Raw genomic sequence first — 17,838 nt, 5'->3', positions numbered from 1 at the left:
AGCGTGAAGGACCCCATTAATTCATTAAGTAATTCATTAAATAATTAATTAGTCGGGTCCTTAGTTGATTAGTTTGCTAATTATTAAATTGGCAGTTTGATTGGTCAGGTAGTTAATTAGGTGGTTGGTTTGATAATTGGGTAATTGGTTGGGTCGATGGATGCTCAGTTAATTGGCTAATTTGTTAATTTGTTTGTTTAATTATTTTGCTTTTTAGTTGGGTGCTTGGTTTGTTGATTATGTGGTTGGTTTTGGTGGTTAGGTGGTTACTTGATAAGGTGGTTGGTTGTTAGTTGGGTAGTTGATTAACTGTGTAGTTGGTTTCGTTAGCTAGCTTATTGGTTGTTTAGGTGGTTAGTTGTGGATTAGGTGGTTGGTCAGTTAGTTGGGTGGTTATATGATTACTTAAATGGTTAGTTGGGTCGTATGTTAATCGGTTAGTTGGTTAATTGAGTATTTTAGTTGGGTGGTCGATTGGTTAGGTAGTTAGTTGGTTAATCAGTCAGTCATTTAGTAGGTCAGGTACTAGAAGACTCCACCATTCTGTTTGTGCCCCAAACTTTTTTTGTTCATTTGTTTACTTCCCTGAAAAGTGTTTTATAATGTAAACGTTGTTGTTGTTTCAGGCCAACGCTAACAATGACGCAGAGGAACTTGACGGGCAGCTGCAACGTCAACTGCGGCTGCAGAATCCACGAGTACGCTCCCGTCTGCGGCTCTGACGGCATCACCTATTTTAACCCCTGCTTGGCCGGGTGCAGCAGCGTCGCCAACGACAGCAGCGGCGTAAGACATCACTCATATTAATATTCTACGACTACTACAGTCGTCCCTCACCATATCGCACTCCACTTTGCGCAGTCTCACTGTATTGCAGATTTTTAAATCACACACATCTCATTTTATATGGTGGATTTTTTTTGTGTGTTATATCGTGGGACTTTGCAGCGATACCTTTTTGCCACACAGACTAATGTAACTGCAAACTCACCTGGCAATAATCTCATCATTTAAGAGAGCGCACTGTGATTGGTCAATATTTATGGCGCTGTCTCTCTCTGACTGCGTCGCAGAGGCGGGAGGGGCAACAGCGCAAGCAGTGCTCACAGTTGAGGGAGGAAGATGAGAGAAACCGAGTAAGGGGCCACAAACAGGGACAATATGAGCATGCTGATAAGGATGGACACGTTAAAAAAAAATAATAATAATACATTTGACAATACAAAGGCCGTGTATAGTCCCCAAGAAAAAATTCCTATTGAGCTGGCTGGACAAACTTGGCACCCATATGTGCCATGGGCAAAATAAAGACCAGCATTTGAACCTGATATGAATAAATGTGCCAGTTTATCTAATGCAACTATTGCTGCTGATGCTGGAGACTGGGCATTGTAGCAGAGTCAGTTGCTTCTGAGACAATTATTCATAGAAATTTCTCCAAAACAGGACAGATCATTTCTGACAGAACCAGATTAGCTCCTCAAAGATGAAGCACTTGCTGTTTCATAATTCCAATCTCAACTATAGACAAGTTACAGTATCTGAATGCTGATTTTGTTTATTTGTGTTTTACATACTTTAAGTGATTCTGTATTGTTTCCCTTTAAAATTGTTTAGTTCAAAAAATCGAAAAGCTTCAAATAGATAAAAGTTCAATTGTAAATAGTCTAAATTGTTTTTGTATTTTATTAGAGCGCCATGTAGAGTGAATAAATAAAAGCATATTTTTATAATTAAAAAATCATGTTTTTTTTTTACTTGAGCATGCATAATTTACATTATTTTCTCTCTAAAAAAAATTCCCATCATTACTACACTCTCATTCGCTACTCCCACATCACTCACCAGGCCAGGCCCGCCTTTGTAAAGCGAAGCTCATGTAAAGTCACAGATACTTAAGTGTAGAAGGTGAGGATGGCGACCTCAGGTGGCCGAAGATAATACCTGCACTTCACGTGCATATTTTGTATTGGTATTATACGAAATCCATTTTTTAGTGATTAGTATCAGTCAGTTTATCAGTCGTTGTGTCCCTACTCCCTAATCACTACATGTTGATTTTTAATATACTTTTTAGTGAACATCTATAAAATAAAAATCTGACCAAATCATATCATTCCCGGTCTTGTTGTAGATGTTGTCCATATTTATTTGTCGCTTGATCCATGTGATCTTCCAGATCCGCAACTACTCGGAGTGCGCGTGCGTGCAGAGCCGTCAGGTAATCACGCCGTCGTCGGGAGGGCCGGGCAGCAACCAGCTGCAGCTGGTCATTGTCAAGACGTACCTGAACGAGAACGGATACGCCGTGTCGGGGAAGTGCGACCGCACCTGCAGCACGCTCATCCCCTTCCTCGTCTTCCTCTTCATCGTCACGCTCATCACAGCCTGCGCTCAGCCTTCCGCCATCATCGTCACGCTCAGGTCACTTTTTTTTATCAAATGAATTATGAGTTTTTAATTAAAACAAAAAAACAACAACTTGTTTTAATAAAAAATATGAATGACTGAAAAAATTTGACTTCCCTCCCAAAAAAAGATTTATTTTCATCAAAATATACAAGGAAAATGATTTGTATGACTGTTTTTATCGAAAAACACAACTCCACTTTTGTACGATTATGGCTAGCCAAATTTTTTTTAATACTACTTTTTATAACAAAAATGACCAACTGTATCAAAAAATACAACTTAATAAAAAAATCCTATAATTTAATCAAAAATACTCATGACTTTTACAAATTTCTTTTTTTCACAAATATTAACAGTTTTTTTCATAAAGAACAGTTATCCCCAAAATGTTAAATACATTTTTTTTTAAACAAAAAACAATTTGTATATGACTGTTTTTATCAAACAAATACAGCTTCACTCTTGTAAGATTATGGCTGCTACTTTTATCTCCAAAAATATGAGTTTATTGATATTTTTTAATTACCACCAAAAATACTTTAAAAATGACTTTCATCACCCAAAATATGTTTTGTTATGTTATGTTATGCTTGAGTGTTTTCACAAGTTAGAATTGGTCTGAAATATCCAAGTTTGGGCAGTCACAATTTAAGAGCTGCATGATAAAGCTGTTGTTTTTTGGCGCCTGTAAAATAAACACAGTCGCGCGGCTGTTCCCCCCCCCCAAAAATAAGTCATTTTGATTGGCTCGCAAAGGCTACGTGCGTGGTCATGTGACTGCCTTGTGTCGTCTGATTGGTTAATTGGAGTCAAATGACATTAGTGATCCCGTTTGATTGGCGCTAAAGGGCGCCCTATGCGGAAGTCGAAGACGGCGTCTAAAAATAGACGCGCACACGTAAGAATGAATTTTAAAAAAGTAGCGAACGGCATGTCGATCATCGTAAAGGAGCAAAAGTATCAATCTTTCTTCATATAAATACTCAAGTAAAAGTAAAAAGTGTGGTGCATTTACAGTACTCTGACAAGTACAGTTTATGGAAAATGTTACTTGAGTAAATGGAATGGAGTAAATGTCGCGCGTTACTACCCACCTCTGGTCTTTCAGCATGGCAATGATCCCAGTACGTGAGGCTTGGTTACCGTCGTGCGCTAACCGCTGTGTTTGTGCAGGTCAGTGGCCGAGCAGGAGCGACCGTTTGCATTGGGAATGCAGTTTGTTCTGCTCAGGACGCTTGGTGAGTACAAACACGACTCGGAAGGGTTCTTAATATTTAGCTGGCTTAATTTAGCTACGTGGGAATCAGATTAGAAACTGCTCTCACTAGGATGGAGGATATGCGTAGGGGCACAATAATGCGATTTTTAAAGTGGACATACGGCGGTGCCTTGAGATACAAGTTTAATTCTGCCCGTGGTCATGCTCACAACTCAACACAATCATGTCTCAAATCATCCTTCCCAATTGAAGTGACTGAAAATGCCATTAATCCGTTCCAGCCTCCCAAACAAAAACAACAAAAAATGTTGTAATGTGCTTTCTAATGAGAAAAATACCACTCTATAGTATTGTATTTTATAAAGACATATTGTTAATAATGCAATGAAATAGAATGTAAATCATTAAGCAGCTTCTGCATCATGATTTAATGTTTCAATGCCGACCTTGGCAAACAGGGTCAGTATAATACAGGGTCATACAGACCCCAAGAGAGAAAGAGTCACCACTAATCTCATGGATTCAGTCAGTTGAAATATTTGTTTTTTGCAGAGAATAAATAATATATGCCTGGGAGTATTGAGATATTGTCTGTCTACATCGTTTGTGTTTGAATATGCGTTGTATATAGGGTTATAACCAGTGATGGAAAGATTACTTTGGAAATGTAGTCTGTTAAAATGACAAGTTACCCTGTTGAAAATGTAATAGTAGTGTAATTATTTCAATTCCTTTCTTAAGTAATATCGCACATTTAATTTGAGAGCATTTTTTTTTTAATGAATGCGTCAACAGGACCCTTGGATCTATCCTCTAAAAAAGTGGATTAACACTTTTTTTAACACAAATAATAAACTGATAACAAAACATGATGAAATATAAATAAATAATAACAAATATGTTTTGTTGCATTATATGCGTACAGAATGTGGAAAACATGCCGTACCATGATGACCTAATGACAAATGTGCACAATTTAGACAATAATGCTTCATCATAATGTTCCATTTAAAAAAAAAAAAAATTTTTTAAATTAAAAAGTCCAAAATTATTAAGATAAAGCTGTTTAAAAGTAAATGTTCTTTTAGGTGTACAAAAGTTTAACACTACATCATGAGTTTAACCTGGTGTAATCTCTTCAAAATCTCCGAATAACTAATAGATAGTGATCGTGATGAATGTGATTGGGGGGAGGGGGGGTGGAGGAACCATCTCACCCGCGACCCTAAGGAGGGTAAGCGCCATAAAAAATGGACAGATGGATGCCATTATGGTGAACCTTATGAAGTGTTCATTGTCAGAGCTCCCCGTATTTGACACGGTTGCATCCTCCCTCGCCCTCTCGCTCTTTTTCTCTGTCTCCCAGCGTACATCCCGACGCCCATCTACTTCGGCGCCGTGATCGACACCACATGCATGCTGTGGCAGCAGGACTGCGGCGTGCACGGCTCGTGCTGGGAGTACGACGTCACCTCCTTGCGCTTTGTTTACTTCGGCCTGGCCGCCAGCCTCAAGTTCCTGGGCTTCCTGTTCATCTTCCTCACCTGGTACTCCATCAAGTATAAGGAGGAGCGGGTGGAGCGCTGGCTCAAGCGCCACCTCTCTCCTGCCGATACGGTGGGCAGCCTCGTGTGCCACCCTGGGGGCCACAAGGGCCACGCCCGCACCCGGTCCTGCCCCGTCAACATCCCCCGCAGCGAGCACGCGGCGCCACCCCCCACCTGCGTGCCGCCCCGCGCCGGTGCCCTCAACCGCGGTGTCAGCACCCAGAGTTGCCCCGGGAACGAGTTTAAAGCAATAACGCCGCCACCGCCGTCTGCCCCAACCGCACCGGCGCGCTCCCTGGAGCAGGTGGCGGTGCGTGTTTGACTGTCGGCCAATCAAATGCGGACTTTAGAATGACGGCGTGGACGCTGAGTTGGCAATATGCTGAGCCAACACGAACATCATGGTCAGCTGACATTTTATGTTGGCACGGTGCCAAACAAAAAAAAACAAAAAAACAAAAAAACACCCACCAAACCGCTCCCACCTGGACTCGGCCCTCAGTCACCTTGACGACACAAATATGCACACGTGGACATGTGACACACCAGGACACCCACGGCATGGTGCTACACAACAGTACCACATTTTTAGCACCTCACTGCTGTGTAAGGGCACCTAAAGGGTAAAGCAGTTTGCTTAACTCGGTACCAAAGTGACCGTAACACTTTATGGCACCCACTTTAGTACACTGGACCCAATTTGTTTGAATTTCCATGGGCACATGTTGCAAGGGGTTCCAAAGGATCTGTACCATTTTTTATTTTTTCGGCACACTTCTTCAGTGGAATTACATTGGTTGCATTTCACGTAGAAAAAGTACAAAACGAAGGGTACACGCAGCGTAGATGTTCCAGTTTTTGCCACCCTCCCTCGGTGTTGTGGTACCTAAAAACAAGAAGCTACACAGTTTGGTTCACTTTGGTATCCCTCAAACATTAAAAAAATAATAATAATGTCATTCCAAAGGTCACTTTTTGGCACCCTACTGCAGTGTTGGGGTACTTAAACAATGGAGCTAGATACACTTTGATTCACTCTGGAATTTGTTTTCATTTCCAAGGTCAAAAGTTAAGTGGAGTACCAAAGGAGCTAGCTGTAGTACTTTTTGGTGACCTCCCTCAGTCTTTCGGTACCTAGTGGAAAGGACTAGACACTTTGCGTTTACATTTTTTGCATTTCCGTTGTCAAAAGTACAAATGGAAGGCTACAAGCGTAGCTGTACCTTTTGGGCCACAAGTTCTTGTTGTTATAGTACCTAAAACAAGGAGCTACAGTGCTTGGTTCACTTTGGTACACTTCGCAACTTTGACAATGGATATTTAGTAACCACACCACTTTTTTGGCACCCTTTCAACCATGCTAGGATACCCAAAGGACGGGGCTGGTTCACTTCGGCGTCGCGAAGGGTACCAAAGTGTCAGTTTTTGACACCCTATTGCAGTATTATGGTACCTAAAGGGCAGAACTTCACACGGTTTGGTTCTCTTTGTTATTTCATTTTGCGGAATTTTCCTTGTACTGTTCCACAGTAATCATTTCACGTTTTGCCCCCCTTTCAGAGTGTTAAGGTACCGAAAGGGCGGAGCTGCACACTTCGGTTCACTTTGGTACCCTTCACAACGGAAATAAAGTGACTGTACCACTTTCTTTTTGGCACCCCACCGCAGCGGAAGAGACCGTGAAGGGGGGTGGGGGGGTCGGATGGCTCATCAGCCAATCACGTAGTAGATGATGTCATCGGCTGATTAGCTTCCCCAATGATCGGATGAAACGATGGACTGATCAAATGTTAGCCAGTTAGCACCACAAACGTCATGAAGACAAACAATTCTGACACTTAAACGCTAACGAAACCCACGAAGATGATGTGAACTCATTTTATTTGGAGTTAGAACACGCACTCGCCGGATGGCAACTTAGGAAGTCGCTAGCGTCGCTTATAAATTGCGCCAAATATGGAAGGAGCGTGTGCAAACTACGTAAGGAGTGTGTGTGTGACTAACTAAGTTGCGCGTAAGAGATACATGATTGTGTGTAACTGACTCAGTTCCATGTCGAGGTGCATACGTTGTGTGTGTGTGTGTGTGTGTGACCCACGAAAGGAACATGTGCAACTTACTGAATTTTGCACATGAGATACAGTCCCGTGAAAAAGTTTTGGCCCCCTTCTCAAATTCTTAGTTTTTTGGCATAGTTTTGCCACTTTTTGCCTTGGAACTCTGGAACTCATGGATGCCATTTTTGTGGAGTCATGAACACTGACCTTAAAATAGGCAAGTGAGGCCGGCAGATCTTTAGATCTTGTCCTGGGTTACTTTGTGACCTCCTAGGTGAGTCGTCACCGTGTTCTTGAGGTCATTTTTGTAGGCCGGCCACTCCTAGGACGGTTTACCACTGTTCCATGTTCTCATTATTCTCTTTGAGAATAATGACCTCTCACTGTTGTTCGCTGGAATCCTAATGTTTTAGAAATGGCTTTGTAACCCTTTCCAGACTGATAGATGTCAGTTACTTTGTTTCTCATCTGTTCTTGAATTTCTTTGGATCGTGGCCTTTTGTTGCAGCTTTCTGAAATCTTTGGCCGACTTCATTTTGTCAAACAGATTCTACTTAAGTGATTTCTCTGATTAGCCAGAATTAATTCTCGATTTAACATGGGAGTCCCATTACGTTTTCACACAGGGTCAGGTAGCTTTGAAAATATATATATTTTTTCTTAATACATAAAATCACCATTTAAAAAAAGCATTTCATGTTCACTTGAGTAATCTTTGTCGGATATTTGCATTTATTTGACGGTCTTGAACTTTAAAGTGGGGAAACTATGGAAAAATAGAAGAATTAGAGAAGCGGGCCAATAATTTTTAAAGGCACTGTATTATAATAAGGGTGTGCAATTTACAAAGTTGCGTGTGCGAGATATGTAAAGCACGTGTTCTAGCTGGCACACACACAAAAAAAAAAAAAACGTCCATGTCATCTTTTGAGTCCCACAGAAATATTTTTTTTTTGTATCACTTACTAATGGCAGATGAACTTTCTCACACACACACGACAGTACACACTCGTCTGTCTCCATGACAAGGTCACATGACGTTCGGGCGCAATGCATTGTGGGGGACGCTCAAGCTGTTAGCGTCCCAGAACGTTTTTTTCCCCCTTTTTTTTTAAAGGAACACTGATGAACACTGATTTTCAGCCTGTCATTCACATCAATACATTAACTCTTGCGTGGGGCAATGTGAGCAGATGACCAGCAAACAGGAAACTGCTGGTGTCACCTGATCACAGCTTCTCCGTTGATTGGTTGTGAAGTTTTAAGTGTCGCCTGCTGATGACATCTGGAACTGCAAGTGACAACCAAAAGGATTTCCGCCACAATGAGCCTCCCTGAGTCGTGACAGCCAGGTCGGATTAAAAAATAATAATTATAATCACAGTATTTTTGTTTGTTTTCCGAGGTTACCTCACCGGCACACCGCGTTGACGTCTGTGCGTCAAAAATGTGAACAAAAGAAAGAATAATAGTAGTAATAAAAACTCTTCTCATGTTTTGGGTCAGTTCTTCGTGTTACCACTGGGGGGCGCCCTGGTGCCGGACAAATACGTTGAGGGCTCAACCAATCATCACTCATAAATACAAATAAAATGTTCACGTAAATGCGTTGTGCGCGTATGTCGTGCACATTTGTGTGCTGTTTCTCTGCATTTACGTCTTTGTTTTTTTTGTTTTGTTTTGTGTGTGTGTTCAGTTTTGTTTGTGAATGTGCACATTTTTGTTTTGTATTCTTTTGTGTGCTTGTATTTGTTTTGTATCTGAGTGTGTGTGCGTGCCTTTGAGCACATTTTTAGTTTTTTTTTCTTCGTTTATTTTTTTGAACCTCGTTTCCCTCATCCAAAATCAACTGGGTTATACTCCAGCTAACCTGCCACCATAAAGAGGACAAGCACGTTCACAGTTGACTCACTTTTATTTTGAAAGGCGGCACTTTGCATGGACTTTTTCTGCTTCCTGTTTGTCTTTTGAGATCACGCTAACAGTCCATTCTGCAAGAACATCATCATACTGGCCACAAGTACGTCTTCACGACTCCATGCGGGCAACAAAGCTCATCTTCACTTACAGGAAAGGAGCATTTTTATTCTGCGTGTGTGTGTGTGTGTGTGTAAGCGTAAGGCAAAGTTTTCCCTTCAATTGCAGGCGCACAGAACTTCCTGTTTGGGCGTCCTGACACCAGTAAACAAGCAAAACAAAAAAAAACAACGCCATTGAGTCTTTTTTCCCCCAGCATGCATTAATGCTACCTGTGCCATTTGGCTCCCTTAAAAGAGTCCTGGTTTGCCATCCAGGTCCTCATCTGTGTCTGCGGGACAAGAAAAAAGGAGACGAGAAACTCGTGTGGTGAGTTTGTTGTATGTAGTTGATGAAAAGCGCACACAGGGAGGGGGAGGGGGGGGGGGGGCGCGCTCACCTGCCACCGACTCGGGCGGCGAGTAGAACTGGCCGTCGGACATCGGACCAGGATGAAGAAGAGGAGCTCGCTCCGTGCTGGCGTCCAACAGGGACTGGTACCCTGACCACGTTGACGTGGACACGTGAAAGTGAGAGTAGTACAAGAAGGAGAGAGAAGAGGAGGAAGATTGGCTGCTCACGGTTTTCGTCCTCTGCCTCTTGAGGAAGAACCTTCAAGTCCAGCAGCCAGGTTTCGATCCAGGCCAGCACGAAGGAGATTATGGGCAGCAGGTATCCAAAAGCACCCTGAGACAGCAGCTACACGGACACACGGATGGATGGATAGACAGAAAGAAATGTTACATACATAAACAGCAAGATATGTTTCTAATTTCCTAATCCTTTTCTTGAGATCTTACCTTTGACAAAATCACTTTGACAATGAGGAAGGCGCAGCTGACCGCAGTGGTGATCTGAACAACACAAAAACACAACACGAGAACATGGCCAGTGAATACAAAGTCATCCAGTTGTCCTGTGTGAGCGTCTGTCTAAGTGTGTGCATGCATGTGTTGATGTGCACTGTTTTGTGTTTTTCGGGGAGAGAGAGAGAGTGTGTGTCTGTGGGTGCACGTGTTTGTGTGTGAATCTAAGCGTGCATGAGTTCATGTGCACATTTTTGCTTCAGTGCGTGTTTTTGTGTGTGAGTGCATTTTAGTATGTTTGTCTGAGTAGGTTTGTGTGTCTGTACATATGCGCATTTTTTTCTGAGTGTGTGCGTGTCAGGGTTATAATAGTTTATAATTGTCCATTGTAGTAAGTTTGAATTTTTTTGACTTTTCAAATTCACTTAGTTTTAATGTGTTTTTAGAACAGGTTTGTTCGTTTTTATTTTTTCAAAAAATGGTTTGTTTTATTTTAGTTTTTATTAGTTTCAGTGGCGGCACGGTGGACGACTGGTTAGAGCGTCAGCCTCACAGTCCTGAGGGCCAGGGTTCAATCCCCAGCCCCGCCTGTGTGGAGTTTGCATGTTCTCCCCGTGCCTGCGTGGGTTTTCTCCGGACACTCCGGCTTCCTCCCACATCCCAAAAACATGCATGGTAGGTTAATTGACGACTCTAAATTGCCCGTAGGTGTGACTGTGAGTGCAAATGGTTGCTTGTTTGTATGTGCCCTGCGATTGGCTGGGATAGGCTCCAGCACACCCGCGACCCTAGTGAGGAGAAGCGGCTCAGAAAATGGATGGATGGATTAGTTTCAGTATTAGTTTTTTTTTTTTTTTACTTGGGGTATTTATTAAGTGTGAGATTTATATAAAAAAAAAAATGCTCTCAGTAAGTATTGTGTAATAAAAACCCAACAACAAAAAAATACCATTTAAAAACATTTATTAATATAGTAACAGATGAACAACCCTCCACAAATCAAATACAGGTACTGTACAAGAGTCCACGAAATTGGAAGTGCAGTGCATAATCCTACTTCTAAGCTTAGGTCACAACGTACAGTAAAACCATTCATGAGACACATGCCTATAGCATTTTTAAAAATATGTTTATGTTTTACTTACAAAAAAATAAATAAGTTATTTGCATGTTTTCTTTCCCTTGTCGCTAAATTGCAAACTTCTCAAGTGGACTTTCAGATTCGTGACTGTCAGAAAGTAAGCTTGCTTTTACCTCCTGTATCTCCAGTGAAAGCGCCTCCAGTCTGTTTTCGTTGTCGAATCCATGATTATTGTGACAACGTTTTTCAAGTTTTCCTGTCGTTTCTGAAGTAGTGTTGTGAAGATTTGTTTGTGTTGCAGGAGTTCAATCACCTGCTGGGCCAGCAAGACAAACTCCTTGTCTGCTTTCGCAGCCGCCTGTCGTGGAAGGAAACCGCTGCATTTTGAAGCTCTCGGCCTTTTCTCGGATTTTCCCCGTAAGGCGAATAACCGACGTGCAGGTCCCGTGAAGGCGCTCGCTATGTCGGTAGCCGTCTTAGGCGTTTGCAAAAAAACAGCTTGGATGTAGAAGTTAGGTTGGCAGCAAAGTTTGCACGTCGTCTGGCAAGCAGTCAATACGACGACGATGCACAATGACGTCACTTCAAGGCAACACACAGTAAGCGAACTACAATTTCCAAAGGAATGTTCGAGCTCCCTTCCGTACCCGTTCTGTATTTATCCGAAATAAATACACTTAAAATCAGCGCTGAAAGCTCATGTAGGAAATTATTGACAAAGACAAAAAAAAAAAAAAAAAAAAAACTTAGGGCATTTTCAGTATAATTATAGTTGGTTTTAGTTAGTTTTGCAAACGTAAAATGTCGTTTGAGTTAACTTTTTTTTTTAAACTCATTTTCATTTTAGTTACAAATAGGTTTTTTTTTCAATTTTAGTTGTAGTTAATTTATTCATTTTTGTTGAGTCTAATAACCTTGGTGTGTGCGCACATTTTTGTGTGTGCGTGCGGTGTGCTTTTGTGTGTATTTCTGAATAAATGTGTGCGCATTTTCTTGTTTCGTTTGTGTGTGTGCGCGGTGTTCGTGCGTGATTTTGCATTTCGTGTAAGTTTGTGTGTGAATTTTTGTGTGCATGTTTTTGTGAGTGTTTGTATGCAAGTCTGTGTCCGCGTGTTTTTGTGTACTGCATGTTTCCGTTTGTTTGTGCCGGTGCTTTTATCGTGTGCGAGTGTGTAGTTTTTTTGTGTGGATGTTTTTTTTGTGAGCGTGTGCATATGTTGTTTTTGGTGGGTGCGCATGAGCGGGTTTTTGGTGAGTACTCACAGCCACCGCCCACCAGTGCCTCAGCCTGCAGACGGCGTAGGCCAAGATGAGGACCGCGAATCGGAACACGGCCAGAAGCTGAGGGGACGGTCCAAGGAAGGACGTGGAGGAGACAACAGGAAGACAAAGTCGAGGATTTTTAGAAGGTTGACTCAAAATAATCAACGAGCGCGTGTTTCCTTACAAAGATGTCAAAGAAGGAACCGTGATAGTTGTAGTGGACCACTTCCTGGTTCAGCTGCTTGGGAAGGCCGCCGTTTACCTGACACACACAAAGTACACGCTCACTAGCGCCCTCGGCACCAGTTTCACCGAGGCGTGCAAAATTCAGTGGTTACGTCCATCCTAACAGGACGCACGATGACGTCTCAAGGAGCCAGGATCGAATTTGAACATGAAGTCGGCCATTTTGGTTTGAAGCAGCCATTTCGACCCACTGACAAGTTAAAACAAAAACAAAACCAACAAATTTTTTTTTTATAAAATCTGCTGCCGACACCAGTTTCCTCAATCGACGCAAAATTGGGTGGGCTTGTCCATCATAATAGGACACGCAAAACAGTCTCATGGACTCAAGGCCGAAACTTAACAGGAAGTGGGGCGGTTTGGTTTGAAACGGTTATTTCACACTCAGTTGCGCCCCCTTGAAAAGTAAAAAAAAAAAATTATATGGAAAAAATTGCCACCTACCACTGGTTTCACCAATCAAAACGAAATTGGACAGACATGTCTAATTGTCTATCATAAGAAACCACACCAAAAAAAAGTCTCAAGGACCCATGCCCCAAATTTAACAAGGATTTCCTGCGACAAAGATAATCGATCTTACGTTGAGCTCGATGATCCACAGCAAGGTGACGAACAAGAGATCGAACGTAACGAAGAGGCAGAAGGTCCTCCTCACGTCCGAGATGCACTTCTTCTTCTCCTCGTACGAGTCCATGCGGGCCTGGAGGGGCGTGGAGCTCCTCGCCTCGGGACCTCCCATCGGACGAGAGCCAGCGCTGCTGCTCCATTGGCTGTGCATGGCGGCAGTGGTGGGGACTCGAGCGCAGTCAACGCACACGCCACGTTTGCTGCCTGTCACATGACTGCATCTGCGCTCACAAGGCAATTAGGATGGTTAGCACACGCACGCCACAAGCCACGCTAACTCAGCCGAGCCGCCCCTTTCGCACGGAGTCCGCAAAATCGGAGGGTCAAAGATGATATTCGGCCTACGGTTCTGATAAAACCGGACGCCAGGAAATTCTCAGGTTGACTTCAACCATTCAACAGTCGTCCGTCGCCATATTGTAATTGACTTTCCGCGGTCTCCCTGTATCGTACACGCTCATATTTCTGACTTTTCGCGATATCGCTGGGATTTAGAGGTGATCGCTTTCCTAAACGAACTAAAGTTACTCCAGACTCGCGTAGCAAAAAGCGCAAGCCAGGGGGAAAGGGTCCGTAAAAGACAAATGTGCAGCATGCCAATCAAACACTTGAGGCGCTTGTGAGTCATTTTGAGCCCTGCTATGAAATGCTGTGATGGATCTCTATGGTGACATCATCATCATCTTTCGGCATTCATCATTTGGAACACAACAGCCAGCTAGGAGACGTTCAGGATGCGACCCATGTTTGCAAGCACCGTGAATGAAGAATGTGTGTGTGTGTGGGGGGGGGGGGGGGGGGAAATCTTGTAAGGAATTTGTAAGGAATCAAAATCTGTAGAAACACAGAAGATGATCAAGACAAAGGAGATATTTTTAGCCATACTTGACAGGAGCTAACAATAATGTATGTTTTCCTATCTTCTTCTTCTTCTTCTTCTTCATCATCATCATCATCCTCCTCCTCCTCATGTGAAGCGAGCATAAAGCTCATTTGGGCCGAAACGAAACGGAAACAAGGCAACACATCAAACGCGTCGTCATCGTCGCTGTGACATCGAAGCTAAAACAAACAAACAAACATTTATCCGCGACTTACCTTCCAAACGCGCTTCGATGTGTCTCGTTTGTTGCGCTTTATGTGTGCTTGTCCAAATAACCCCTCAGCAGGTTGGAGCAGACCACGCAGGGTTCATTTCGTTTTAACTTGTCGTTCATTTCCTGTCTGGACTGCTGGAGGCGGAAGTATGCGGCGCGGTGCATTGTGGGATATGCAGTTGAAAACGGTGACTTGCTGAGAGCCGCTCCAACGCCCATGGAGAGCACTTTTTGGGTAGAATTAAAAAGCAACATGAAAGACAACAATCAGGAAGGCTGCTTGCTGCATACATGGGGGATGGATAACGTTTATTGTATTGATTAATTTATTTATTTTACTATGTTTTAACAAATATTAAAGACACATTCATGTAAATTAATGGAAATGTCTTCTACGAACGGGGGGGGGGGGCGCAAAATGCCAAAGGGAGAACAAAAATACATGTAGTAGAAGTAGTAAAAATCGTCCGTTTTCTGTAAAGTCAAACTGCTTTCATGAAGTGTCTTTACAATTACAACCGTACGTCGGGACAAGCCAAGCCACAACAACAGCTGTAAACGTGTTTGTAGTGTGCCTTTAAGAGGTGTGGCCTACTGAGGGACAGGAACATTAGTCTTCGTGTGAGCGTCTGGGTTTGAGTTGTGGGCCTACAGCTGCTCCTTGTGAGTGTTCTCATTGTATTTATTCATTTCTCTCATTTTGTATTTGTGTGTTTGTCCCAGTGCGTCAGCGACATATCTGAAGCTCACTCATAATTCCTAGGGGGGAAAAAAATAAATCGGCTCATAACTCCAAAAAATGGAGACGCTCGTAAGTCAACGTAGACTGCAACAACTCAGAATCTTAAAAAAATATATTTCGAGTCAAAGCTAATCTGATTACACTTAAATGAAGACGCATCACCTAAAAAGTGACATGTTTCAAACCATTTTCACTCGTTTCAAGCAGAATTACACTTGAAATAAGTAGAAAACATTGCCAGTGGAGTAAGAAAAAAAAGCTTACATTTTTTCCCCACTTATTTCAAGTAAAAACAATCATGAAACAAGTGATTTTTTATTTTAAGTGGAATCAGATTCGTTTTGAATAGAAGACAAATATTCTCGGTAAGATTTTGAGTTTATGCAGTGTACCACTGTAGTGTGTTGTTTTGAGTCAGCTTCTTGAAGTACGGTGGCCCTGACGGGACAAAACAGTTGAATACTGAACAGATGAGGAAACTCCTGAGTGTTGGCCCCGCTCTCAACCCACTTTCAGTCCGAGGTACAAGAGCTCTCGCTACGGTGGCATGCAGTTCCAGACCTCCTGGCATACGCACTGGCAGAAGCCGTAGACAATCACCATGACCAGGCTGGCGGGGACCAGGCTCACCAGCAGGACCCCCACAGTGGTCTGCTGCATGATGAGGAGGTACACGCCCATGGGCAGCGAGCTGAAGTAGAGCAGGCCTAGCACCCACACTAGGGCCCGGGCCGACGTTTGGCACAGCATGGCGGCGCAGTTCCACAAGGTCCACCTCTGCGTGATGGACGCCATGGAGTCTTGGCTGGAGGAGCGGAACCCCCGGTTGGAGATCAGGTTTCCGCCGGGCTGGTCCTGCCCTGGGGAGGAGGCCGGCGGAGGCTCCATGATGGTGATGACCACAAAGTTAGGAGAGCCTCGGATGGAAGAGTAAGCAGAGGTGGAGGAAGGGGACGTCGAGGTCGGTTCGTTTCCCATCAAGGAGCTCAGGTGCCGGGGGTTCAGGAGCAGTTCGTCTTGGTGGAAATGAAGGTTCCTCTGGGACCTCTGGCTGCAGCTCCCCAGGGCCAATGCGGTTAGCAGGTTGTAGTCGTCCGGGAGACTGCTGGCCGCCTCTCCGAGTAGCCTGGTGACGTAACGGCAGAAGGGGCAGACCACGGTGCTGGGAGGCGACTCTCCTAGGTCCTGAATCTTGGCGAGGCACTTGGCACATAGGCGGTGGCAGCATTCCAGAACCTTGGGTCGGCGGCTCCCCAAATTGTAGGCGCAGTAGCAGATCTTGCACTCCAGCTCCTCCGCGTTCTGACGCTCCGCATGGCTGCTCACGTCTCCAATCATCTCAAATTCCAACCTGTGCAGGTGGGAGGAAGTACATACAAACTGAGTGCTTTTACATCAGCCAACCACTCCCTTTGAAGCCAACAACTCTCTTTTACTCTTTCATCTTTTGCCCCGCCCTTGCAGATACACATCCCTGATGAATGTTTCCCTCTTGTGGGTCACCACAAGATCATTTGCAAATACTCATTTCAGGTAGTAAGTTATTTTATTTTTATTTATTTTTTTTACACAAGGAGCCCTGACCAAATTTTAAACAAATTACGTCAGGTCATAAATTGAGTCATACAATACAATCTTGCTCAGTCACAACAAAGTTAGCCGTACTTAAACATTCACAACCACATACATTTGAATGGTTCCAAAACCAATCTCTGTATTGTGGATGACTTAATTTCTTCTCATGTAAACACATAACTAACATAAAGCTTAGTTCACATTTAACCAGCTATCGGTGAGCTAAGCTGTCAAGTTAACATAGCTTACCTGTTTTTGCGCGTTTTATTGTGACACTGGAAGTTAGACGTAGTTGTTATGTCTCTTGTGTTTACGTTGCAAACCTTACATGTTGCTATTTTGCTTTTCCCCTAAATGATTAAAAACATAATCCTGGAATCCAAATGAAGTAATCTTTGGACCCCCCCTCCAGGATACTGCACAGTACTCTTTACTCAGTGTCATCATCTGCTGGTGGGTTGCAAGCTTCGCACACTACACAAGAAAATTGCTTTTCTTTCCAAAACAAAACAAATGGCACACCACCTCGAAAATGCCGATTTTAAAAGGTAAACAGGCTAGCCTTGTCGAGTCGAGTCTCCAAGTCAAAGTCATGTGGAGTCTTTCATAAGTTTAAAGACAATCGGGTCCCAAGTAAGTCTGACTCAAGTCAAGTCATGTGATTGGAGTCTCCTCCTCTACCAACCTGACAAAAGATCAGCAGGAGAGTCCCACCAACTGGACTCCAGGCTCAGCCTCCCCTGGACGACCAATAAGGGGTAACCGTGTTCCATTTCACGAAGACAAATCCCGACTCCTATGGAGGCCTCAGGATCATGGCGGCGGCGGTGGTCCCGGCAGGCAGAAGACCCTGGTGAGGTCCCGTCTGACTTGTGTGGTGTTCTGTGAGCTTCGAATTTTTGGGGGGGCGGAGGGGCTAAAGACCCTTTCAAGGGGAAGCGTGTGAGCGAGAGAGAGATAACTGTTAACACAGCACACAAGAGAACAAATAGAAGGCAAGGGACAACAAAGAGCGGCCTGTGCAGAGCAGCGCTGGAATTTTCGAGCCGGCTCTTTTCTTGCTCAGTCAAATTTGCTCCAATTAGTGGCTGGCACACTAAGTGACCTCCTGGCCGTTTGTCCAAGCGCGCGCACACACACACATACA

General features: G+C 43.5%; 3 protein-coding genes across 7 annotated transcripts in view; 1 reads left to right on the top strand and 2 right to left on the bottom strand.

Moving 5' to 3' along the window:
• slco5a1a (solute carrier organic anion transporter family member 5A1a) overlaps positions 1-8,722 on the top strand; it is a 37,343-nt gene extending 28,621 nt beyond the window's left edge. For all 5 annotated transcript variants that reach the window (XM_061695136.1, XM_061695131.1, XM_061695134.1 and 2 more), the window contains exons 7-10: positions 627-786; positions 2,180-2,424; positions 3,586-3,650; positions 4,998-8,722. In XM_061695136.1, coding sequence (XP_061551120.1) covers positions 627-786; positions 2,180-2,424; positions 3,586-3,650; positions 4,998-5,500 — 973 coding nt within the window. In that variant the 3' untranslated portion in view covers positions 5,501-8,722. The remainder of the gene's footprint in view (positions 1-626; positions 787-2,179; positions 2,425-3,585; positions 3,651-4,997) is intronic.
• Positions 8,723-9,131: 409 nt separating this feature from the next.
• stard3nl (STARD3 N-terminal like) lies at positions 9,132-14,500 on the bottom strand. Its single transcript, XM_061694104.1, has 8 exons — positions 14,376-14,500; positions 13,231-13,498; positions 12,586-12,663; positions 12,402-12,479; positions 10,052-10,105; positions 9,833-9,950; positions 9,652-9,753; positions 9,132-9,543 (listed from the first exon to the last, which is right to left on the bottom strand). Exons 2-8 carry the CDS (start codon positions 13,426-13,428, stop codon positions 9,503-9,505), a joined length of 669 nt encoding a protein of 222 aa, XP_061550088.1. The 5' UTR covers positions 13,429-13,498; positions 14,376-14,500; the 3' UTR covers positions 9,132-9,502.
• Positions 14,501-14,771: 271 nt separating this feature from the next.
• rnf182 (ring finger protein 182) lies at positions 14,772-17,589 on the bottom strand. The gene is made up of 2 exons (XM_061694688.1): positions 17,377-17,589; positions 14,772-16,467 (listed from the first exon to the last, which is right to left on the bottom strand). The coding sequence occupies exon 2, from the start codon at positions 16,452-16,454 to the stop codon at positions 15,654-15,656; it is 801 nt and encodes a 266-aa protein (XP_061550672.1). The 5' UTR covers positions 16,455-16,467; positions 17,377-17,589; the 3' UTR covers positions 14,772-15,653.
• Positions 17,590-17,838: the final 249 nt, after the last annotated feature.

The sequence above is a fragment of the Phycodurus eques genome, chromosome 13, assembly GCF_024500275.1.
Source record: "Phycodurus eques isolate BA_2022a chromosome 13, UOR_Pequ_1.1, whole genome shotgun sequence".
In the NCBI taxonomy this organism is placed as follows: Eukaryota; Metazoa; Chordata; class Actinopteri; order Syngnathiformes; family Syngnathidae; genus Phycodurus; species Phycodurus eques.
The sequence above is the reverse complement of the archived record's forward strand: the minus strand, read 5'-3'. Positions and strand labels throughout refer to the sequence as shown.

Coding starts and splice junctions, on each gene's coding strand:
- stard3nl (XM_061694104.1), bottom strand. CDS start 13,428: ATGCACAGCCAATGGAGCAGCAGCGCTGGCTCTCGTCCGATGGGAGGT. Junction 12,480..12,585: donor GTTCCTTCTTTGACATCTTT/GTAAGGAAACAC, acceptor CCGTCCCCTCAG/CTTCTGGCCGTGTTCCGATT. Junction 10,106..12,401: donor GGCACTGGTGGGCGGTGGCT/GTGAGTACTCAC, acceptor TGTGTTGTTCAG/ATCACCACTGCGGTCAGCTG.
- rnf182 (XM_061694688.1), bottom strand. CDS start 16,454: ATGATTGGAGACGTGAGCAGCCATGCGGAGCGTCAGAACGCGGAGGAG.